This window comes from Arabidopsis lyrata, assembly GCF_000004255.2.
Source record: "Arabidopsis lyrata subsp. lyrata unplaced genomic scaffold ARALYscaffold_5, whole genome shotgun sequence".
NCBI classification, from domain to species: Eukaryota; Viridiplantae; Streptophyta; class Magnoliopsida; order Brassicales; family Brassicaceae; genus Arabidopsis; species Arabidopsis lyrata.
This window is the reverse complement of record NW_003302551.1, coordinates 20,888,135-20,912,098: the sequence shown is the minus strand read 5'-3', so window position 1 is coordinate 20,912,098 and position 23,964 is coordinate 20,888,135. Positions and strand designations below refer to the sequence as shown.

General features: G+C 37.2%; 5 protein-coding genes and 1 non-coding gene across 6 annotated transcripts; 3 read left to right on the top strand and 3 right to left on the bottom strand.

Moving 5' to 3' along the window:
- Nucleotides 1-15: 15 nt before the first annotated feature.
- Nucleotides 16-3,079, bottom strand: LOC9314543 (beta-glucosidase 9). The gene is made up of 13 exons (XM_021025491.1): nt 2,645-3,079; nt 2,456-2,519; nt 2,337-2,386; nt 2,162-2,237; nt 2,012-2,083; nt 1,833-1,920; nt 1,489-1,744; nt 1,294-1,409; nt 999-1,225; nt 896-921; nt 706-793; nt 514-604; nt 16-392 (listed from the first exon to the last, which is right to left on the bottom strand). The coding sequence occupies exons 1-13, from the start codon at nt 2,768-2,770 to the stop codon at nt 155-157; spliced, it is 1,518 nt and encodes a 505-aa protein (XP_020881150.1). The 5' UTR covers nt 2,771-3,079; the 3' UTR covers nt 16-154.
- A 182-nt stretch (nt 3,080-3,261) lies between these two features.
- Nucleotides 3,262-6,624, top strand: LOC9312755 (desiccation-related protein PCC13-62). Its single transcript, XM_002878428.2, has 3 exons — nt 3,262-4,768; nt 4,852-5,077; nt 5,303-6,624. Exons 1-3 carry the CDS (start codon nt 4,461-4,463, stop codon nt 5,714-5,716), a joined length of 948 nt encoding a protein of 315 aa, XP_002878474.1. The 5' UTR covers nt 3,262-4,460; the 3' UTR covers nt 5,717-6,624.
- TRNAG-CCC lies at nt 3,428-3,498 on the bottom strand. Its single transcript has one exon. It is a non-coding gene; the product is annotated as a tRNA-Gly (tRNA).
- Nucleotides 6,625-6,795: 171 nt separating the features above from the next.
- Nucleotides 6,796-8,660, bottom strand: LOC9314542 (xyloglucan 6-xylosyltransferase 1). Its single transcript, XM_002876640.2, has 2 exons — nt 8,489-8,660; nt 6,796-8,404 (listed from the first exon to the last, which is right to left on the bottom strand). Exon 2 carries the CDS (start codon nt 8,360-8,362, stop codon nt 6,983-6,985), a length of 1,380 nt encoding a protein of 459 aa, XP_002876686.1. The 5' UTR covers nt 8,363-8,404; nt 8,489-8,660; the 3' UTR covers nt 6,796-6,982.
- A 314-nt stretch (nt 8,661-8,974) lies between these two features.
- On the top strand, nt 8,975-12,017 carry LOC9314541 (beta-glucosidase BoGH3B). The gene is made up of 8 exons (XM_002878427.2): nt 8,975-9,394; nt 9,486-9,681; nt 9,786-9,876; nt 9,963-10,090; nt 10,183-10,531; nt 10,640-10,825; nt 11,060-11,306; nt 11,454-12,017. Exons 1-8 carry the CDS (start codon nt 9,133-9,135, stop codon nt 11,927-11,929), a joined length of 1,935 nt encoding a protein of 644 aa, XP_002878473.1. The 5' UTR covers nt 8,975-9,132; the 3' UTR covers nt 11,930-12,017.
- A 3,366-nt stretch (nt 12,018-15,383) lies between these two features.
- Nucleotides 15,384-20,976, top strand: LOC9314540 (ABC transporter C family member 14). Its single transcript, XM_002878426.2, has 9 exons — nt 15,384-17,956; nt 18,024-18,110; nt 18,192-18,935; nt 19,023-19,187; nt 19,278-19,572; nt 19,651-20,171; nt 20,259-20,322; nt 20,399-20,638; nt 20,717-20,976. Exons 1-9 carry the CDS (start codon nt 15,533-15,535, stop codon nt 20,815-20,817), a joined length of 4,641 nt encoding a protein of 1,546 aa, XP_002878472.1. The 5' UTR covers nt 15,384-15,532; the 3' UTR covers nt 20,818-20,976.
- Nucleotides 20,977-23,964: the final 2,988 nt, after the last annotated feature.

Below are 23,964 nucleotides of genomic sequence, written 5' to 3'. Positions count from 1 at the left end.
TTTTTGCCCCAAGTGTAAATAAATCCTTGTGGTGTGAGTGTGACCGACATAAAATTACAAAACGTGGGAGATTAATTAAACCAACTCTACGTACAATATGTAGGTAACACATCATAATGGTTCATTTTGTGGTTGTGTTTGAGTGTTGTTAACATTACAAGGAAGAAGAGGCAGAGAAGTTGCTCTGCAACTGAGTACTATCTTGAGAAACAACATCAATTGTACCATTGAGAAAACCAGAATACCAAGAAGCAGAGAGCTTTGGAGACCTCTTGCGACCAGGATCGCTGAAATTCACATAATACATTCCGAAGCTGGTCGTATATCCACTCAATAACTCATACACATCAATCATCGACCATACGAAGTAACCTCTCGTGTCCGATCCATTCCTGATCAGTCAAAAGATTTGTCACAAAGAGAGAGTCCAAGTAAACCGGAATCAAACCGGGATATCAGACCATTTCAAAAAGATAATATGAGGACTAAAAAGATGAAGAAAGAGAATCATACTTGATGGCGTTGAGAACAGCACCAATGTAGCCTTGAATGTATTCAACTCTTGGTATGTCTTGTAGCATCGAATCGTGTTTCATCGGTTTACCTGATTTTGTTTTTTGGTGCCATTTGAAGAATCTTAAGAACAAAAAGTGTGCTTTCAAGTAGACTAAACAGAGCAAGAAGACAAAATAGAATGAAGTGTACCATTTTCAAGAATGTAGATTGGAGGATTGTTATAGCTTTGCTTTAGATGCTCAAGAACACCTTCAAGACCCCATGGAGTAGCCTCCCACTTCAAGAAAAGCAATTGTATAAGGAAAATCATCAGATTCAAGAAGATCATCAAACAATAGTTTTTGGCATATAAATATTCTGCAGATTTGTAGGACTTTACTTCGAATAATGAAGAATTCCCAGCAGCTGTCCAAAGAAGAAGAGTTATCAGTGAAAAGAGTTGAGAAGCTTTTTGACTGATGATGAAAATAAACTTAGCTTACAGATCATATATACGCCCATGTCTTTAAAGAAGCCTTGGTTCATGATGGGAAAGATTGAAGCTGAGGCTCGATTTGTGACATAAAATGTTGTGTAGTGAATAATTCCTACAAAGTCAGATGATCCTTTAACTTGCTCTGACTCTTCCTCCGAGAAAACCGGTAATCTCGATCCCAAGGTTCTTTTCATTTCATCCGGATAGTCCCCAAATACCAAAGGCTTCAACATCCTGAATTATTAATTTAGTCTTCAGATTTTTTCCTCAAGTTTTTAAAACAAAGAAAGCTTATTCCTCACCAGCCAAAGAGGAAAGCTTTAGCTCTTTGAGTTGCGATTTCATCGTCCTTGGAGTTTGTGTACGGAGATAAGCCGAATGCAAATATACTAAGGCCTATGGATCCTCTCTGCTTTATCTGCACCATCATATGAATTACGTTCATACGGATTTAGGGGTTAGGGTTTGAAGAGTGAAAAAGAGATAAATATATATACCTTGTACTTTAGTTTATACAATTTTGAAGCAGAGGCATGAGCTAGCAACATGTTATGCCCTGCAAGATATGGTTCTGTAGAAGAATTTCCAGTAGAGCAATTGATGAATTTGTTGGGACTACAATGTCCAGGCGGCGCGACTCCTTCGCCATAAGAAGCAATGGCAAATATTGTAGCTTCGTTGATTGTAGTCCATAACTTCACATCATCCCCAAACTCTCTGAAGCAGACATCTGCAAAAGCAGTAAAGTCTTCTCTGCAATATAACAAATAAACAAAATCCTTTATTTTCAATTCATATTAAAAAGTGACTTTGTTAGATCAAATATTTTGTTATCCTTTACATGATTTTCCGGTTGATCCATCCTCCGTACTCATCTTCTAGAGACTGAGGAAGATCATAGTGGTAAAGTGTAACGTGTGGTTCGATTCCTGTTAATAGTTTTGCCAAAATTTCAATCAGAAGCTATAGATAAAGGCAAAAGTAAAAAAAAAAAAGAAAAGTATAATGACAAAACCACACCATGGCCTCGTAGTTCTTTGATGAGGTTCTTGTAAAACAGTAGACCTTTTGGGTTAATGGGGCCTCTTCCATCTGACAAAAAGGGTTTAAAGAGGTCAGGAACAATATCGTTAGTTACTTGCAAATCAAGAAATCATGAAGAGGCGTTACTAGGTATAAGTCTTGTCCAGGAGATGGAGAATCTGAATGCTTGTAAGCCCATATCAGCCATAAGCTTAACATCTTCCTGCAAAAGTCACAATAACATCGAATTTGAGAAAAACAGAGCCAGAGACTTACGATGACTTCTTTGAAAAGTAAAATGGCAAAGTAAAAAAAGAGAAACCTTGTATTGGTGATACCCATCACATGCTACATCTCCATTACCTGTATCATCTGCAAGTGTCGAACAAGGTTAATAAAATGTTTGTTGACAAAAAAAAACACACACACACGAAAGCTTACAGGAGTGGGAGAAAGTATCCCAGACGCTAGGAGTTCTTCCGTCTTCATCAGCAGCTCCTTCCCACTATTTCCAGAAATTCCCAACATCATTCATAGAACCAAAAAAAAAAAAAAAAAAAAAAACTCGATTTTATAAACAAAACGATGATCCAAACAAAAAAAAATGAAAACAGGGAAGCATAATCGAACCTGGTAAGCAGAGGTGGCGGCTCCGAAGAGGAAATCCTCTGAAAAATCGTTTCTAGTGAAGGCATCAATGTAGCTTGTTGCCAAAACGATGACCAGAAATATGAAAAATTGAGAGAAAGGTTTCATTTTTTTTGTTTTCCTCCTTTCGTCTTGATTACAAGAAAATGATTAGTACAAGTGTTTAGTCGTTTAGTCGAAATTGATGGATCTTTTCTATTCCATTTTCCACTCGTAAAAACTTAAAAGGGACAATACATGTGAAAAAATGCCTAAAAATTATATTCTTTTCGGTAGTGATAGTCTTTGTGATGTGAGTGTGACCGACATAAAATTCCAATTTTCTGTAATTGTAATTTGTTAACGTTAATTAGTCTCTCATTTTTGAAATATTATATATGAATTTTGGAAAGAAAAACAAATAATTGGTGGATTAAGATTTTTTACCCCTTTTGGTTCATGCTAAATTCATTGTATTTTGTTGAACAAAAATGCTAATTACTTAAACTTAACATTTTTGTTTCTAAGATATTTGTATGTACTAAAATTGAAAGAGAATAGTGAGCGGAGTTTTGTTGTTACCTCTGGTCGGCTGGTCCTCTGGATTCATCTTTTTTTGGTTTAAAGACAAGACAGTGGACCCTTTCCAAAAAGAGAGCTGCCACGTGATTAAAAATCTCCCACAAAAGTCAAATTATGGCAAGGTGATTATTTACATAAGAAAAAGTTTCTAGAAACGAATGAATTCAATGAAAGAACAAAAAAAAAAGTACATAAAAAATGAATTGCGCATCCAGGGAATCGAACCCTGGTCAGTACCGTGGGAGGGTACTATGATACCACTACACCAGATGCGCTTTTGCGTAAATTACCTCAAACGTTGTTTTTAAACGGCAAATTCAAATATTGCGATTGTTTTTAGTAGCAAATATTAAAATTTTGTTCCGTACGAAAGAGAACAGCGTAAATCCCAGATTCATGGGATGATTTCGAATATAAGTTAGTAAACAAAACAAACAATTCTTCTTAAATCGAAAATGTTATCTTCTGTTCACAAATTGGGCCTTCAGTGATTAAAGTAAGTCCATTCTAAGATAAGGCCCACGAGCATCAGAAGCATATATAATTTTCACTCTAACTTTTATAACACATCAGAAAGCATATATTATATTTTTCAGTGAACTTTTTATATTCAGGAAAAAGAACTCTAAATTTCCATGTCAAGTTGAAATGCTTTTTCAAACCACATTTTTCTTAGATATGTGTTTGATTTGAGCTAGTTAGTTAGATACATATAGATTGGTTGTTATAAATGACCACACTCTTGATTTTACTTTCTTGACAGGTGGTTGTAATTTCCTTGATCACAAGTTATAATGCAGATATCTCAACTTATTAAGGTATCAATATCTTCATTTAGTCACCATCATACTAATTCACCACGTCTTCTTCTTCTTTTGCCCTATCTTTCCATACACCTACTTGGATCGGTTGAGAGTAAACATATAATATAACAAGGGGTCAAGGTGATATAGTAACGTGTGACAATAATATATATTTCACTGAATCAGGTAAATTATGTTAATTACCTTACGTAATTACAAATTGTTATGGTAGTTAGCGATTTAGAAAAACTTGTCGATATTCCATTGATACCAAAATAAGCTATTAACTTAGTATTCACGTATGGTCCAAAAACATAATAATCTCATAACGTTGAAATATTAAACGAAATATAAAATTACAACCCTCTATAAATTGCTAAGTTCTTGCGTACATGTTTTGAAGACATAAATTATCAAAGAAACAAAAGGAAAGCATGTTTAAACTCTGTCTCGTTCTAATCTTGCTTATTGCAATAGATGCAAGTCCGGTTCAGTCCGGTTCTCTTAGTTGCTCCGGGAATATATCAGCGAGCGATGTCGATCGAGTTCATTTCGCGCTGAACTTGGAGTTCACTGAGGCCGAGTTCTTCTTGAAAGGGGCTACCGGAAAAGGACTCGATGCGTTTAACGCTACACTTGCTAAAGGCGGACCACCGCCGGTAGGGGCCAAGAAAGCCAATCTTGATCCTATAACTAAACGAATCATCGAGGAGTTTGGTTATCAAGAAATCGGTCATCTTAGGTATAACAATTAAATTCAAATTTCTTTAAGTGATTGTTGTGCATGACCGTTAAAACTCAAAATAAGTTTTGTTGATGTTGAAGGGCGATTACGGATATGACGGGAGGAATTCCGCGTCCGCTAATAAATCTGACGAGAGAAAATTTCGCAGTATTTATGGACAGAGCGGTTGGACGCAGATCTAATCCGCGGTTTGATCCTTATGCCAACTCACTCAACTATCTCTTAGCTTCATACTATATCCCTTATGTTGGCCTTACCGGTTATGTCGGAGCCATCCCTTACCTTGTCTACTTCAATATCAAACGGGTAAATTTTACTTTCAACTTATTTAAGATTTTAATAATTCTAATAGCCTAAGTAAAAGCTTTGCTAAACTCTATAAAAAAAATAGTCTAATGCAAAAATACATGTTATAGCCGAAATTTTACATGTTATACTATATATACACGTTAAGCTACAGTATGAATTCGTACCGTACAATCGAATTAATAATTTGCTCGTAGTGATTATTGTGATATTAATATATATCAGCTAGTGGCGGGTCTACTAGGGGTGGAATCGGGTCAAGACGCAGTGATAAGGACGCTTCTGTACGAGAGACAGAACGAGACGGTTGAGGAATACGGCGGTGTCACGGTGGCTGAGCTGACCAATGAGATATCTAACCTCCGTAACGAACTCGGTATGTGCGGGATAAAGGACGAAGGCTTGTGCGTGCCGTTGTGGCTAGGAGCGGAGAATCGCACCACCAGCAACATTCTCTCTGCTAATCCTTACTCTCTCTCTTATGACCGGACAGCGCAAGAGATCCTCAGGGTTATGTACGGCACCGGCGATGAGCACCGACCGGGCGGGTTTTGGCCGTGTGGTGCCAACGGGAGGATCGCTAGGATGTTTCTTGATGAAGGGTGTTATGGTGATTGCGTTTGTTCACATGACAACTAGATATTTCCATTGATACAAACACTAGAAAATAAAATCGGGTTTAAGCTTGTAATATTAATCTCATTAATTTAATACTGGTGATTAGTCCATGTATTTTATAACCATGTATGTTTAATTATTAAAAAAAAAAACGTGTTTCTATTTATGTAGATTACTTTTGTGGGTCCCGACATAAGCAAATTTCTTGACTTGTTTGGTGTGAGATCAGCTAAATTGAGAAAATAATCAGCTAAATGAATGGGACAGTAGAAAAAATAACAATTTCTTCCACTTTTGCACGATATGAACACGTTGTAATCAATAATTTCTACTGACGATTATGATGTCACACGTATGCATTACGCCGCGAGACGTAAGAATACTCCATAAGAAACAAATCTAAGCCCACAAGTAAAATATTATTTTAGTGAGCCAATTAGTAAACTAATTATATTTGAACAGAAAAGTATTTTTGCAAACAAACTATCGTGTTGTTCGTGTCATATGACTCATGTTTGATTATAGATAATAATAGTGACAAATTATCGTCGTGCATTCCACAAAGGAGGCGGTGTTGGAGTTATACAGGAGATTTAATATCCACCTTATAAGTTATACAGGAACTTCAAAGTTGAAAACTATAAACACAAATAATTCACCAAAAGAAATTATCTCTGAAAGTGTTTTGAAACGTTAGATCACTCCACGTCAACAGGAGCTCAAAAAGTACAAATGATTGAAGTTGTTAATCAAGAAACTACAAAAATAAGGAAGGAAACAAAATGTGTCAATTCAGGCAAAACTGTATTGCATTACATCGCAACGTTTCAGACTTTTCAACTAATATTCTAAAGCTATGCTACAAATGCTAATAAGCAACAACTCTAGAAACAAACGTTAAAAAACAAAGAGTCACGGGTACAACACTAATATTCTGAAAGTTACAGGTAAAACTGTAATTTTCTAAAAATCTCTGGCACACAACACAGGCATAGCTAAAGGCTAAAAGCCCAACAGTCACGGGAACAAAGGGAGTAATTTAACTTATTGAAAATTACAAAAACTCATATACTAGTATATATGTCTGCCTACAAGAAAACCATTTCCCAAAGTGATTATGATGAAATTACATCTACAATAAATCATTAAATACTCCATACACGACTCCACACCATCAATGGGAGATCAAAATAATTAAGGAAACTACAAACAAATAAAATGAAATAAAAACACAAATATGTGTCCTAGACGCAAAATTAAAAGAACCAAACAATATATCCTCACGAGTCACGTCGTCGTCGTACTAAGCTTGGCCGCTTTAAACGGCGGATGAAGCAGCCCAAACTCGTCCTTGGCATCGAGCGGCCTATCCGTCTGGTTGCGCGTGGGTTTCACGCGCCGGCTCCCAAGCGATTTATGCGTGAAACCATACATTTGAAGGATCTGATTGTCTCCGAAATTAAAAGCTCTATCCATCTGCCGCAGACACCGTTCCACCGGATAATCTCCGAATTTCCCGCACGGTTTACACCCGACGAAATGCGTTACCAGTGGCCACCGATGGTCTCCAAAACCCGGTTTATGATTCTCAATCATTTCCTCGTACCGGTCTACCAATATCCCCCAATAACCGTGCAAGTAATAACCACTCTCTAGATAAACTTTGCCTCCCCATTTCTCTCTCTCCGTCGCCAGAAGATAAACCATCGCCGATTGATCGTCAGCTTCGAACGCCGGTCGGTCTTTAAGTTCCCGGGTCAAGACTTTACCCGCTTCTTCTCGGATCTTCCCTTTCGGACCCATAGGAGCCCAAGCGTCAAGAAGATCAAGCGACCACTGTGAGTTCCTAAGCAAGAAACTTCCTGTGTTCAGACCAATCCAATTCTTCTGGTCATAAACCATCTCGTCCCAACCATGCATCACCAAGTTGTAATCTTTATACCTCTCCCATGGAAGCTCGAACACCATGTCGGTAAACATGGCATCACTGTCCATCCACCATAGAAACTCAATCTCAGGATGAGACAAGAGTAACTTCCTAATCAACGGAAGTTTAGCCCAGAATCCAGCCATCTCAGCATCGAGCAACGCCATGTTGTAGAAGATCTCGACTCCGTGAATCCTACAGTAATCGATTTTGTTCTTAATCGATTTCAAGAGGTAATGGTCTCCTACAGGATTCTCACACGGTTTAGGAGCTGAACCTGTGACAAGAAGAACCCTAGGCTTCTTTGGCGCCACGAAATTAGGGAAATTAGGGTTTTGTTTGAGCCAATCTCGTCTCTGCTCATCCCAATCAGAGATCTTGGGACCGAGAGAATAAGGTTTAGTCCGGTCTTGAGATTTCTCTTCATCTCCTTCATCAACGAATAGCTTGTTGATATCGAAGGTCTCGTAGCTGTTACCATTTGCATCTCCGTCTTCAGATGACGTCGTTTTGGAAGAGACCTCGACGAGGACACGGTGAGGCTCGCCGCGTTTACGCGTGTAGAAGAAATGCTCACGGATCTCCTCGATATCTTTCTCCGGCGTACCAAACTTACCGGCTCCGATTGTGCCACGTAAGACGATGACGGTGAGAACAAGGCAGAGAATCGTCACTTTTCCTTGACGCATGAATCTCTGTAATCTCCGAAACCGATGCGCTCCTATACACTTCTCTATCATCTTCTTCTTCTTCTTCACGCAGATCTGGTCTCGATTCGAAATCTAAAGAGAGAAGAAAATGTTATCGCGTGTTTTTTTTGTAATTTGTAATGACGACAAGATTATTACGCGTTTTGGAATTTCTACCTCGTTAATGGAAGGAAGGAAGGATCAACGAAGAGATTAGAAAAGCTTCAAAAAAAAGCATTCAATGAAGATTTAAAATTTGGATTAAAGAAGTAAACAAATATATTATTATTATTATTTAATAAATAAATATTTGAATAATTTGGGAAATGTCTGACAGAACATGCCTGCCTGTCTGGGACGCGTAAAACTTGGTGCGGCGGATCATTAGTAAAAAACTAGTGGTAAAAGTAAAACACTCTTCAGATACTAATTGGGCCTTAATAATCTGAGCCCATTTCTTTGTTTGATAACAATCTAAGCCCATTTAGCCCAATTGAAATGTCGGCCTAAATCACGGATATTTTTGTTTTCGTTAACGGAAAACGTTAAACAGAAAAAGACTGGTTAGGGGAGCTCACACAACTGTCCGGATTAAATTAATTATGTTTCCGTTTTTTTTTGTTGTAAATTTAGAGCGCCAACAAATTATAGACACCAGATATTTTAACCGTTTGGGATTGATTAACGGCTTTTTCTAAGAAAAAAACATACTATAAATTCTCTTTTCATGTTAATTTTGCAATTCAGGATTTAGAAAGATCACTATATCTTTTAAATCAATATTCTGAATTCTCCCTGGTTAAGGAGGAGGGTCTCCATCAATGGCGGCGGCAATGTACGGCGTCAGGAGCTTTTTCTTCTCGGCGGTGATTGTGATATTGTTCGCCAGCCGTTTTGGAGACGCCACCGCAGCTGACAGAGGATACATTAAGTACAAAGATCCAAAAGTAGCGGTGGAAGAAAGAGTAGAAGACTTGTTGATACGGATGACGTTACCGGAGAAACTTGGTCAAATGTGTCAAATTGATCGGTTCAACTTTTCAATAACTCGTCCGACAGATATCTTCACAAAGTATATGATCGGTATGTCTGGTACAACATCTTGTTATATATCGAATTTTCGAATAGTTTTTTGATAAAAACAGCTTATAATTGAATTGGTGTACGAGTACAGGAAGTGTTTTGAGCAATCCGTTTGATACCGGGAAAAATATATCAGAGCGGATATTGGATATTAACGTGATGAAGAAATTGAGTCTTTCGACGAGGCTCGGAATTCCTCTGCTTTACGCTCTTGACGCGGTTCATGGCCACAGTACTTTTATTGATGCAACCATTTTCCCCCACAACGTCGGACTTGGTGCCACTAGGTATATATTTATATGAATCATATATATAATGTGAAATGTTGTATAATTGAATTTTTTATAATTCAAGGTACGTATTTGACGGTTGTGAATCTGTGTTGTTGTAGGGATCCTCAACTTGTTAAAAAGATTGGAGCTATAACCGCGCAGGAAGTAAGGGCAACAGGAGTCGCTCAAGTTTTTGCACCTTGTGTTGCGGTAAATAATTAAGTGGACAACTTACAACAGAAATATAGATATATAGTAAACCTTTCTCTTTCGTATTGAAAAAATTGGATGAACAGGTTTGCAGAGATCCTAGATGGGGAAGGTGTTACGAGAGCTATAGTGAAGACCCTGCAGTTGTGAATATGATGACCGAAAGTATCATCGATGGATTACAAGGAAATGCTCCTTACCTCGCCGATCCCAAGTAACCACCAAGAACTTATACTTAGTTTCGAATCTAAATTTGTATTAATCTTGATCACTAGTTAACTAACTAATGTGTATCTACGAGGTTAGGATTAATGTGGCTGGTTGCGCCAAACATTTTGTTGGGGACGGAGGGACAATAAATGGAATCAATGAGAACAACACTGTGGCTGATAACGCTACTCTTTTTGGTATCCATATGCCTCCGTTTGAGATAGCAGTGAAGAAAGGGATCGCATCAATCATGGCTTCTTACTCTAGTCTTAACGGTGTTAAAATGCATGCAAACCGTGCAATGATCACTGATTACCTCAAGAACACTCTCAAATTCCAAGGCTTTGTTATCTCTGATTGGTTTGGAATTGATAGGATCACACCGATACCAAAATCAAACTACACTTACTCCATTGAAGCTTCTATTAATGCCGGCATTGACATGGTTGCTCTTTTACTTCTTTTTTTTCTTACTTTCAATCAAGAAACTGATTCTTGATATGTTAAAGATTCTGGATCGAGAGAATTTTATATGTATAATCTTGTGGCGTAGGTTATGGTTCCATGGGAGTATAAAGAGTACTTGGCGGAATTGACAAAACTAGTGAACGGAGGATACATCCCTATGAGCCGCATCGACGATGCTGTTCGAAGGATCTTGAGAGTCAAATTCTCTATCGGTCTCTTTGAGAACTCATTGGCAGATGAAAAACTTGCCACTCCTGAGTTTGGATCTGAGGTAAATTCAAAAGGACACAAGGTTTTGAATTATATACATAATTTAAAAACTTTATTAAATAAACTTCTTAAAGAGTTAAAAAGGAAAAATCTATATAACATAGACAATGTGTGAAATAATACAATCAAATTAGTCGCCGTTTCATTATGCCTATAAAAGAACTTAAATTACAACAAAAAAAACTAGCATGAAGATACTTTTTGTACCTAACTATGCTTTAATACAATGTTGTAGGCTCATCGAGAAGTAGGGAGAGAGGCGGTGAGGAAATCAATGGTGCTTCTAAAGAACGGGAAGACAGACGCGGATAAAATTGTGCCGCTCCCGAAGAAGGTGAAAAAGATCGTTGTCGCGGGGCGACACGCTAACAACATGGGATGGCAATGCGGTGGCTTTACTCTCACGTGGCAAGGATTCAACGGAACCGGAGAAGATATCCCCGCTAACAAAAAATTCGGATTCCCTACCGGTAAAACAAGAGGTAATATAAAATGTCAGAGAATATTAATCCGTCACAGATGCATGCATTATAATATCTAGGGTGTCTCGGATCTTTCCAATTATATATATTCAAGGTTTAATAGTCTATATTGACATATTCTAAAATGTTATTTCAAAACATATATAGGAACAACAATATTGGAAGCCATCCAGAAAGCAGTAGATCCCACTACTGAGGTTGTCTACGTGGAAGAACCAAACCAAGATACAGCGAAGCTTCACGCCGACGCAGCATACACAATTGTGGTCGTCGGAGAAACCCCGTACGCAGAGACACGTGGGGACAGTCCTACTCTAGGTATCGCCGACCCAGGTCCAGATACGCTCAGATTGACGTGCGGTAATGGGATGAAGTGTCTAGTGATCCTAGTCACTGGACGTCCGCTCGTGATGGAGCCTTACCTTGATATGATCGATGCTCTTGCAGTCGCATGGCTTCCTGGAACCGAAGGACAAGGAGTCGCTGATGTCTTGTTTGGTGATCATCCCTTCACCGGCACGTTGCCTCGCACGTGGATGAAGCATGTTGTTCAGCTTCCAATGAACGTTGGCGACGAGTACTACGACCCTCTCTACCCCTTCGGATACGGAATCAAAACCTAAATCAATAACGATAACCATGTAATTATGTGAACAATATAACTGTAACACTTTCCCAATCAATATTTAATTATAATTTCTATTACATATATTCAATCCTTTGTCAGCAATTCCATATCAAAATTGAAAGAAACCTACAACAATATACATATGTGAACTATGGCCATGAACCGTAACATAAAACTTGTTCACGATTTGATGCCCGATCATGCCTATTTCATTATGGGCTTGAGCCCACTCCTTTGCTTTTGTTTGCTTCTGAGATGTGAAAACAAAAAGATTCTCATTTTGAGGGGAAAAAAAAACACGTCTTTAAGGTTTTTGTGAAAATGGAGAGAAGGACAAGAGATGGATACCACGTGACGGCGAAACAGGTCCTACCTAGCACCATGCAATGTCGGATGCTGAGATGCGTGCTAACTATTTGATAAATGATTAATTAAATGGTACTGTATAAGTTTTGTTTAGATAAAAATTTGCCATTACAACGAAACTAATCAGTTACACAACATACATATCTCATATATACTGCTCTCAGGCCTGTTTTCATTCATATACGCGAGGGAAAATGATATACAAAACGAGACAGAACAGAACGTCCGCTTATCATATAATGTGATCAACGACGATGATGATGATTAATATCATGAGTTAACTTTATCTATGTTGAAAAATGCTTTATCTGTATAATTGAAAATTCTCAACTGTAGTAAAGCAAACGAGAGCAATAATAACCCAACAACATATGTAGTTTTATCAGTGTACTAGATGTTTCAAAAAGAATTTGCATTTCAAAATCACTAGCTAGGCCATAGGTGATAGGTCCAAAAAAACTTGTAGGTTATAGACAAAAAACGGGAGCAATAATGCATCATAACCTTTGGTTCCAGGAAATTAAACACGTGAGGAAATTATATTGTAATTCTCTACAATTTTCACTTGGTTCGAGGTTTGTTGTTGAGATAATAATTAATCAATTTCTTTGTACAAATAGACCAACGAGCATCTCTCTACTCCAATGACAGAATCTCTATACTATTAAAAGAGAAATACAAATGAAAATGGGTCGGATTAAAATTGGAAAATTGACTCAATTTCTGAAATCGGATCTTTGAAAATTTTTTGGAATATAAATTCGAATTAATAATGAAAAATTGAAATAAAATCAAATATTTATGGAAATCAAATAAAATCTGATTGTACTTATGGTAACTAATAATAAAAGCATATTCCGAACAATATTATACATTAATTAAGTATAATAAATTTGTTCATATATTTTTGGGACTAATTCCATAACAATCAACGTTTTTGTCATTAATTTCGTTCATTTTAGCCAATTATCATTAATTGAAAGATATTTTATTTGCTTCTAAAGATTTCTAGAAAATTTATCACAAATAACCCATCTATTTTATAAACTAAATTGATATTTTTATTTTGGTCGTGTAAATTAAATAGATATTTTTATTTTGGTCGTGTAAATTAAATAGATATGAAATCCATGTAACTAATTTTAATTTAATTAGATTAAATCAAAATTATGATATTTTCATACCTATAGCTTACCAAAGAAGTTTAATTTTCAATTTATAAAGATTTCTTGAATATAATTTTAGAATTATTCAACAAGATGATAAGTATTTATTAAATTTTGTGAATCATGAAAAATAATAATTAATTTTTAATCATTATACTTCATCTTTCAATCATTACTATGTCCAAACTTCATTTTGTTGTATGACTAAATAATATTCCTATTAGAACTGTCAAAGCGAGTTGATTCGTCCCGTTAAGTCCGTTTTGCGATAGACAAAAAATATTTTGACTTGTAGTTAGTCGGTCCGCACGACCCGCGGGTAGCATATATGAAATACAAACCCGTCCCGCGATAGTATGCGGATTTGCGGGATTGTCCATGGATTTTGTTTAAATAATTTTAAAGTAACCAAAATTTAAAATACTACTAAAATAAATAAATAAATAAAAATATTATTAAAAGTTTGTTTAAATTACCACATGTTGAATAAATTATAATTTTATTAATAAATACTAATATGCGGGCTGATCCGCCAACCTGCGGATGAAAACCGATTAAACCTATGACCCACTGCGAATTAATCCATGTGGACCGCTTATTTGCGGGTTTAATATATTTTCCCAAATCTGCCCCATAGTGAGATGATGTGGGCTCGATCCGCGGTTTTTGACCTATTTTGACTGCTTTAATTCCCATGAATCGTCTAATTTTAGAATTTTAAAACACAAAATTCTATATTGTAAATCATAATTAATATGATGGGTATATTTATAAACAATTTTACATTTTCTCTACAATTCGTTATTATGAATATTTATAAGTATACTACACGATTCGTTCTACTAAAAAACACACACAATATTAAACGCAACGTATGTAAACCAATATTCTCCCGCGGTGGACCGCGGGTCCGATCCTAGTTATAGCTCATAAGAGAAGTTGGTCTTTTTTTTTTTTTTTTTTTGAAGTTGGTCTTTTTTTATAAAGAAATTGATTAATTTAGGTCTAAATACTTTTTTCTTTCTTGATTTAGTAATTTTTTAAAATAGGATTAGAGTTCATAAGACCACTATTAACAAGGGTATCTTAAAGAGTTCTTAAGTAACAAATGTGGTTTAGCTAAGATCCAAAACTAAGAAAAATGACTTAGCTAAGACCCAAAACTAACCTTAAGAACCAACCACATGTCATATTATTACTTTAATACTTCTAAAAACCATTTTTAAGATATCATTGTTAATCATGCTCTAAGAGAATCTATGTGCGTTTCCATAAATACATAAGCATAGATCCAAGGACAGATGCATTGGTTCCATTCGTGATTACGTCACGCATGACCTACCATTTTTATACGATTACATTGATAGAACAAAAATACCTTACCTCAGTTTAGAGGTCAAGCTTAATCTTCGAGCGGGAGATGTACTAGGAGTAATATATGTTAATTTTTTTGAATAATGTTAACTTTTCAATTAGTCAAAAAATAGCTAACAAAGCAAGGCTAAGAAGATAATTGACCATGCTATGATCATGATGTTGTTAGAATTAACACTCCTTAATGGATTGTCAATTTTAATAACAAAAAGAAAAACCCAAGAGACCGAAACTAAACGTCACATGACTCACATGGTCCTTGGATACGAATTCTTAAACAAGGAGAGATCTCAACACGAAGTCCAAAATAATTTTGTATAGAAAGTGACATCCATTTTCTCTACTCCCACTCTCCTAAGTCCAAATTAATTATTCGTTTCCACTCAATTTTCATAACTGGATTTCCTCACACGTGTCCTGCAGAGACAGTACATTCACATCATTAAATTACTAAGTTAGCTACTGATTAGAGTACTACTAGTATTTTTGTCTTCTTTTTCTAGTCGGCTATAAGCATTAAAAAATATAAAAGCAGCCGTGATTGATAGTTTTTCCAATGTTTTTTTAATTCTTGTAAAATTACAATAAAATAAGTTCTTCTTGCATCACACAAAGCATTAAAGGTGATAACAAACCAAGAACGATAATAAATAGTAGTAATAAATTCAAAGAGAGTATTATCTTCCGAGACGATGCGGTGGCTTTCTTCTTCGTGGGTCTCCGATCTCTCTTGTTCTTCGTCGGCTGTTATAGAACCGTCTTCATCTCTTCCAGCTCTAATCCAATGGCTAAGATTCATTCTACTCTCTCCTTGCCCACAACGACTTCTCTCTTCCACCGTCGATCTTCTCTTCCTCCTCATCCTCTTCTTCTTCGCTATCCAAAAACTCTGTTCTTCTTCTTCTTCTGCTTCTTCAAGAATCAACGGTGAAGCTGACATCACTAAACCTCTACTCGGAAGAAGAACAGGAACAAGAACAACCGGGTTGTTCAAAACGACAATCGTAGTAACCATTCTCCTGTCGTTTTGCTCCATCGTGCTCTGCGTTTTGGCTTTTTTCACCACTCGGACGAAATTAAAGCTCGTTGATACTCTCTTTTGGTTAATCCACGCCGTCACTAACGTCGTCATCGCCGTTTTAGTTCTCCACCAAAAGAGATTCGCATCTGTGTCTCATCCGTTAACGTTACGAATCTACTGGGTTTTCAATTTCGTCGTCACAACTCTCTTCACCGTCTCCGGGATTCTCCATCTTCTCTCCGACGACGATTCCGCCGCCGCGAGTCTAAGAGCAGACGACGTCGCTTCGTTCATCTCCTTCCCTTTAACCGCCGTTCTACTTCTCGTCTCCGTCAAAGGATCCACCGGAGTAGTAGTAACCAGTAGCAGCGTCACAGCTCCGGCGAAATCAAACGACGTCGGTTTAGAGAAATTCGAAAACGTTTCACTATACGCATCGGCATCGTTTATATCGAAAACTTTCTGGTTATGGATGAATCCGTTGCTAAGCAAAGGCTACAAATCTCCACTAAACCTCGACCAAGTTCCGACTCTTTCACCGGAGCACAGAGCCGAGAAGCTCGCGACGCTCTTCGAATCGAAATGGCCCAAACCACAAGAGAACTCGAGAAACCCCGTCCGTACAACTCTAATCCGATGTTTCTGGAAGGAGATCGCATTCACGGCGGTTCTAGCCATCATCCGTCTCAGTGTCATCTACGTCGGACCAGTTCTCATCCAAAGCTTCGTCGATTTCACTTCCGGCAAAGGATCATCGCCGTCGCAGGGTTACTACCTCGTTCTTATCCTCCTAGTGGCCAAATTCGTCGAAGTGTTATCGACTCATCAGTTCAATTTCAATTCCCAGAAGCTAGGGATGCTTATAAGATCCACTCTCATAACTGCTCTCTACAAGAAAGGTTTAAAGCTAACCGGCTCTGCTCGTCAGAATCACGGCGTTGGTCAAATCGTGAATTACATGGCAGTTGATGCTCAGCAACTCTCTGATATGATGCTTCAGCTCCACGCAATCTGGCTCATGCCTTTGCAAGTAGCGGTGGCTATTGTGCTTCTCTACGGTACTCTTGGACCTTCTGTGGTCACTACTATTATCGGTTTAACCGGAATCTTCGTGTTCATTCTCTTGGGAACGAAACGAAACAATCGGTTTCAATTCAGTTTGATGACGAATCGTGATTCACGGATGAAAGCAACTAATGAGATGCTTAATTACATGAGAGTGATCAAGTTTCAAGCTTGGGAAGATCATTTCAACGAGAGGATTCTCAAGTTTAGAGATATGGAATTTGGTTGGCTATCCAAGTTTCTTTATTCGATTGCCGGAAACATTATCGTGCTTTGGAGCACTCCGGTGTTGATCTCGGCGCTCACTTTCACAACCGCGGTTTTCTTGGGTGTCAAGCTTGATGCAGGCACGGTTTTCACCACAACAACGATTTTCAAGATTCTTCAAGAACCGATCAGGACGTTTCCGCAGTCTATGATCTCTCTTTCGCAGGCCATGATCTCTCTCGGAAGACTGGATGCTTACATGATGAGCAGGGAGCTATCGGAAGACACTGTGGAAAGGAGTCAAGGGTGTGATGGGAATGTCGCTGTGGAGATCAAAGATGGAAGCTTTAGTTGGGATGATGAAGATGACGAGCCTGCAATTGAAAACATCAACTTTGAGGTTAAGAAAGGAGAGCTCGCTGCGATTGTAGGGACTGTTGGTTCAGGGAAGTCTTCATTGTTAGCTGCAGTTCTCGGCGAAATGCACAAACTTTCAGGCAAGGTTCGGGTTTGCGGGTCAACTGCTTATGTAGCGCAAACTTCGTGGATTCAGAACGGAACGGTTCAAGACAATATCTTGTTTGGTCTTCCTATGGATAGAAGCAAGTACAATGAAGTTCTCAAGGTTTGTTGTTTAGAAAAAGATATGCAGATCATGGAGTTTGGAGACCAGACTGAGATCGGGGAACGCGGAATTAACCTTAGTGGAGGTCAGAAGCAGAGGATACAACTTGCACGAGCTGTTTATCAGGAATCCGATGTGTATTTACTCGATGATGTCTTTAGCGCGGTGGATGCTCATACCGGTTCAGACATATTCAAGGTGAGCACTTAATCTATCAACTAAGTTCATCAAAATCAAAAAGCTGAATCTTATTATGTTCCTGCAGAAATGTGTAAGGGGGGCATTAAAGGGAAAGACTATCTTGCTAGTAACTCATCAAGTAGACTTCCTTCACAACGTCGACCGCATCTTGGTACAGTTCGACGGAACAAAAGATTAAAACTTGTTGAGTTTAGGATTTATGAATTTGCTAATGATTGGTTCCATTTTACAGGTTATGCGAGATGGAATGATTGTGCAGTCAGGAAAATACGATGAATTAGTGAGCTCCGGGTTAGATTTTGGGGAATTGGTAGCAGCGCACGAGACATCAATGGAGCTAGTTGAAGCTGGCTCGGCATCAGCCACTGCAGCAAATGTGCCAATGGCATCACCAAGAACACAGAGAAGTATTTCAATAGAGTCTCCCCGTCAACCACCAACACCAAAGTCTCCAAAAGTACATAGAACTACTTCAATGGAGTCTCCAAGAGTACTTAGAACTACTTCGATGGAGTCTCCTCGTTTAAGTGAGCTAAACGATGAAAGCATCAAGTCGTTTCTCGGCTCCAACATCCCAGAAGATGGATCAAGACTGATCAAAGAAGAAGAAAGAGAAGTGGGACAAGTGAGCTTTCAAGTTTACAAACTCTACTCAACAGAAGCTTATGGGTGGTGGGGAATGATACTTGTTCTCTTCTTCTCTGTGGCTTGGCAAGGCTCTTTAATGGCTAGCGATTATTGGCTTGCCTATGAGACATCAGCCAAAAACGAGGTTTCATTCGACGCTACAGTCTTCATCCGCGTCTATATCATTATTGCTGCTGTTTCCATTGTTCTTGTGTGCCTCCGGGCATTTTATGTCACTCACTTAGGCCTCAAGACTGCTCAGATCTTCTTCAAACAGATTCTCAACAGTCTCGTGCATGCACCAATGTCTTTTTTCGACACCACGCCATCGGGAAGAATTCTCAGTCGGGTTAGTAGATAACTTTCTCCATTTGAAATCTAGAAAACCATGGAGATTTCATTTTAAAGACACTAGTCCCTTTTATATGTTTTGCAGGCATCTACTGATCAGACCAATGTAGATATCTTCATCCCGTTCATGATAGGACTAGTGGCCACAATGTATACTACTCTGCTCAGCATCTTCATAGTAACATGTCAATACGCTTGGCCAACTGTTTTCTTCATAATTCCTCTTGGATGGCTTAACATTTGGTACCGGGTAAGTGGCGAAAACAGATGATATTATTCGTTTCTGATGCTGGTAGCTCTTTGATGTTTTAAATATCTGATTGAGTTTTGGATCAACCAGGGATATTACCTTGCATCATCTCGGGAACTAACTCGTCTTGACTCCATCACCAAGGCCCCAGTAATCCACCATTTCTCAGAAAGCATAGCTGGAGTGATGACAATCAGATCTTTCAAGAAACAGCACATGTTTAGGCAAGAGAATGTGAAGCGAGTCAACGCCAATCTCAGGATGGACTTCCACAACAATGGTTCAAACGAATGGCTCGGATTTCGGTTAGAGCTGATTGGGAGCTGGGTACTCTGCATCTCGGCTCTGTTCATGGTCTTATTACCAAGCAACATTATCAAACCAGGTATAAAGGCTTACTAAGCTTGTTTAAATAGCATAACATTAGTTTTCCTTATGATGATTTTCTTGGGTTTCAATGCAGAGAATGTTGGGCTTTCGCTTTCTTACGGACTATCGCTGAACGGTGTTCTGTTTTGGGCAATATATCTAAGCTGTTTCATTGAGAACAAGATGGTTTCTGTTGAAAGAATCAAACAATTCACTGACATTCCATCGGAAGCGAAATGGGAGATCAAAGAGAGCCGTCCACCTCCAAATTGGCCATACAAAGGTAACATACGTCTCGAAGATGTCAAGGTACGGTATAGACCAAACACGCCTCTTGTGCTCAAGGGACTTACAATAGACATCAAAGGAGGGGATAAGATTGGTGTGGTTGGAAGAACAGGAAGTGGCAAATCGACTTTGATTCAGGTCTTGTTTAGACTTGTGGAGCCATCTGGTGGCAAGATAATCATCGACGGAATCGATATCTGCACTTTAGGACTTCATGATCTAAGGTCAAGATTCGGTATCATTCCTCAAGAACCTGTTCTCTTCGAAGGAACAGTAAGGAGTAACATTGATCCAACAGAGAAATACTCTGATGAAGAAATCTGGAAGGTTAGAGGTCTAAAAGTTTAAACCTTTTTATTCGATTCTTGATCCAACATTTTATAAAAATTGCTCTGTTTTTTCTTTGGTTTATAGAGTCTCGAGCGATGTCAACTTAAGGATGTTGTTTCTTCCAAGCCCGAGAAGCTCGATTCTCTCGGTGAGTTATAGCTACTTGTTTGAAGCTTGACTGACAGATTTTGCTTGAGATTAACATTGGAGAATATTTGGCACAGTGGCGGATAATGGCGAGAACTGGAGTGTTGGTCAAAGACAGTTACTCTGTTTAGGAAGGGTTATGCTGAAACGAAGCAGGATTCTATTTCTAGATGAAGCAACTGCGTCCGTTGATTCGCAGACTGATGCTATGATCCAAAAGATCATCAGGGAGGATTTCGCGGAGTGTACCATTATCAGCATTGCCCATAGGATTCCAACAGTTATGGACTGTGATCGTGTTCTTGTCATAGACGCAGGTAACAAAACAGAACACACACAAGTTGTTTACCATTTTGGTGGATTAATGGAGTTTTTAACGGTTGTTATATTTGCAGGAAAAGCGAAAGAGTATGATAGTCCAGTTCGTTTACTGGAGAGACAGTCGTTGTTTGCTGCATTGGTACAAGAGTATGCTCTCCGATCCGCCGGAATATGAGACTACTTTTTGCTTTTCGTGCTTTTCCTTTGTGGTCAACTTAGTTGACTCAACTAATATGAATATGAAAACACCTTGTCTTTATAATTTCATTGAGAATTCTCTGACGGTTTATGTAGATTTAATAAAATTTCAATAATCACAAGTTTCCTTTGGCAATGCTCTATTGTTCTTGGGAATACTTTTTTCTTTTTTGTAACAAAAGGTTTTCATGAACTTGAAGCTATTCATATCAATATCATTCAAGTGTCATGATCAATGTGGTTGTCACTTAAAATGAATAAGATGAAAAAATTGAGAGAAATAAATGAGATGAATAATGTGTTATTCCTCTCCAACTTATTCATCTCTGTTTTAGACTTTAGTTAATGATAAAAATCTTGAAATTTGTCTTCTTCTTTCATCTAACTAAAGTAAATAAAGAAAAAATGGGATGAATAATCTTTTTTACATTTTCATCTCAACTGATAAAATTTGAAAGGAATCTTATTTTCATCTAAAATTATTCCTCTCACAATGCAACCATTTAGAACCATTGTGTTTCCTTCTATTCAACAATAAAATACATATTCCCTTAATTTAGTTTTAAACCCTAAAGGTAGGAACATTAATTATGTATATGAAACCAAAAGACTTTACTACTGGCTGGTATATGAAACCAAAAAAAAACTTTAGTGGAGTATCTTTTGAAAATAGGTCGACTAATCTAGAGCATAAACCTTAAACCAAAGATGGGCAACATTAGGAGATTAATGTAACTAGAGTTGATTCAATCTTGATATACAAGACTTACGCGTGATCCTACTGTAATTGGTGTTGATTCAATCAGAATCTTGGTAAAAGATATAAAAATACAAGGAAAGGAGCTTAATTTTGGTCGGCAGAGATTCCGTACTGAATATATCGACGAAATAACATGGATGTTAACAAGATTCATTTGGATTTTTAACGCTTTTTCTGCACATTATCCGGTTTTGGATTAGATCAAATGTCCTTTTGTAATTTATCTTTTGGGTTTTCACTATCAATATATTTTTTTGATCCACATACAAAAGTTACTCTTTCCTTTTTCCTCACGGCTTGTTCGTTAGGTCACGGTTTTAAACTTAAATCATTGCGTATCCATTGCATAAACGAATAACAATAAATAAACTGAATTTTTTGTCCATATGTTCACCAAACTGTAACCAAAACCGTATGAAAGTAAATCGAATACAAATTTAAAGAACATTCTGTGAAGAAAATATAACATGTTCATCATCTTTTCTCTTGGTATCGTTTTGCCTTTCTGTTTGCTTAAAGCAGGTAAACGTTTATTATTGATTTCCCATTTAATTAATTATTGTCACATTTTTTTTTTCTCAGAATAAATAAATAAAAACTAAAAAAAAGTTAAAGTTGAAAATAAATAAAGCAAATCGAAAAAGGGAGCTGAATGAGCTGGCCACGATTTTTCTAACGAAGTGTAACTTCACTGGCTGTTACATCATTTATTTACGACTTTCACACGGTTCCGTTGATTGTAGAATATCAGAGCTTCTTAAAGTTTAGCCGGTTTTGATCAAACAAAAACATTGGATATAGAAATCACGAACTAATATGCATTTAGAAGACGATTAATCAGCCTACACGCTAAACACTATTCTAACACCTAATGTGCGCCTAGCAGTATTCTAAATGCTGTGAAATACAAACTCTTACTCGTTTTTATTGTTTTTACTTATGAATCCATTACTACTTTTTCGGAATGATCCATCTTTCGTTCCAACTCTTTTTCAAATGTTTCTTTTTATTTTCTCTCTTTTTCTTGACTATTAAGAAACCTGCCAGCTTTAATACAATTTTGGTGGATAAACCTGTCAATGGTGTTTCTTTTTATAAAAAAAAGGGTGATAATCTGTATTGCATATTGATATTCAAATTGAAATTTTTAGGTACTTTATGATAGAATTTGTTATATAAAAAAAGTACTTTATGCTAAATTAAAAATATAATAATATAGTTTGTGTAGGAAATAAGAAAGTTGCACTGTACTGAAATAAAGTAGAAGACGAGTAACTATCATCAGACGTATAAAGTATGATATTTTCATGTTAACCCGCACGAGCACGGCACATGGGTTTATGTATTGTAGCTTTTTTCAGTTTTTCTCTCAAGTTGTAGAATGTTTTGACCAATGGACGACCTTATCATAAATTATTTCACTGACCAACCAGGTTTAATATAGATTATCAACGCAGAAACAAGTCTAATTAATTAGACAACGCTTTTTCCATTGAATTAGTTACTTCTATTTTTGTCTATCAGTATGTTGTAATTATATGTCAAAAGTAAAAAAAAAATTTATTACGATAGTCATGATATCAATTCATGTGTTTGGGTGTTACATATTTAGAAGCATGTGAGGGTTTGTTAGTGGGGACTTGTGCAATCGAATCGATCGTACTACGTGAATCTCTAGCCTACATACAAGATTTTGTTATATGCTTATATATTCTACAAAACTGGACCACCGTAAAGTAAGGTTAAATTGGAATATTCGTGTAGTGGTGTTGTGGTATCATCTAATCATTTTGAACCGTTAATGGCCTACGAAGTTCTTAGAAAGATCTTAGATATTGAATTCAATTTTCCAAAAATTATGTTATTTATCATTATAAAAATAAATAATAATTGTAATAGTGTTGAAAATGAAGGAAAGTGGAAATACGAACGGGAAAAAGAGAGAAGAATTCCAATGTTATTTAAAGTAGAAACAAGACATGAAAAAGGTGAAGGCATCAAAGGTCGTTAGCAAGGAAGGGCCATTTAAAAATACTCTTCACGACAAAAAAAATAGTAGGTTTCTGATGTGTAAAACGGTCTTAAAGACATTTTCTGAAAAAGACTTCCCCGAACAAAGTTATAGTTGACGGGAAAAAGAAAAATTCGAGAGAGAAAACAAGAAAGAAATAAAGCAAAAAAAATAAAAAAGAAGAAATAAATAAAGAGCCGCCAGATTGGGACAGTCTTTCTCTTAGCATTTAAGCAAAAAAACTTTTGAAAGACCACGCTTAAGTCCCATGACTCATGGAAATCCAAAAGCTATTCCTTACTAGATTTTATGGTTCTTTTCGGTTTATTTTATATTTTTTTTTTTTTTTTTTT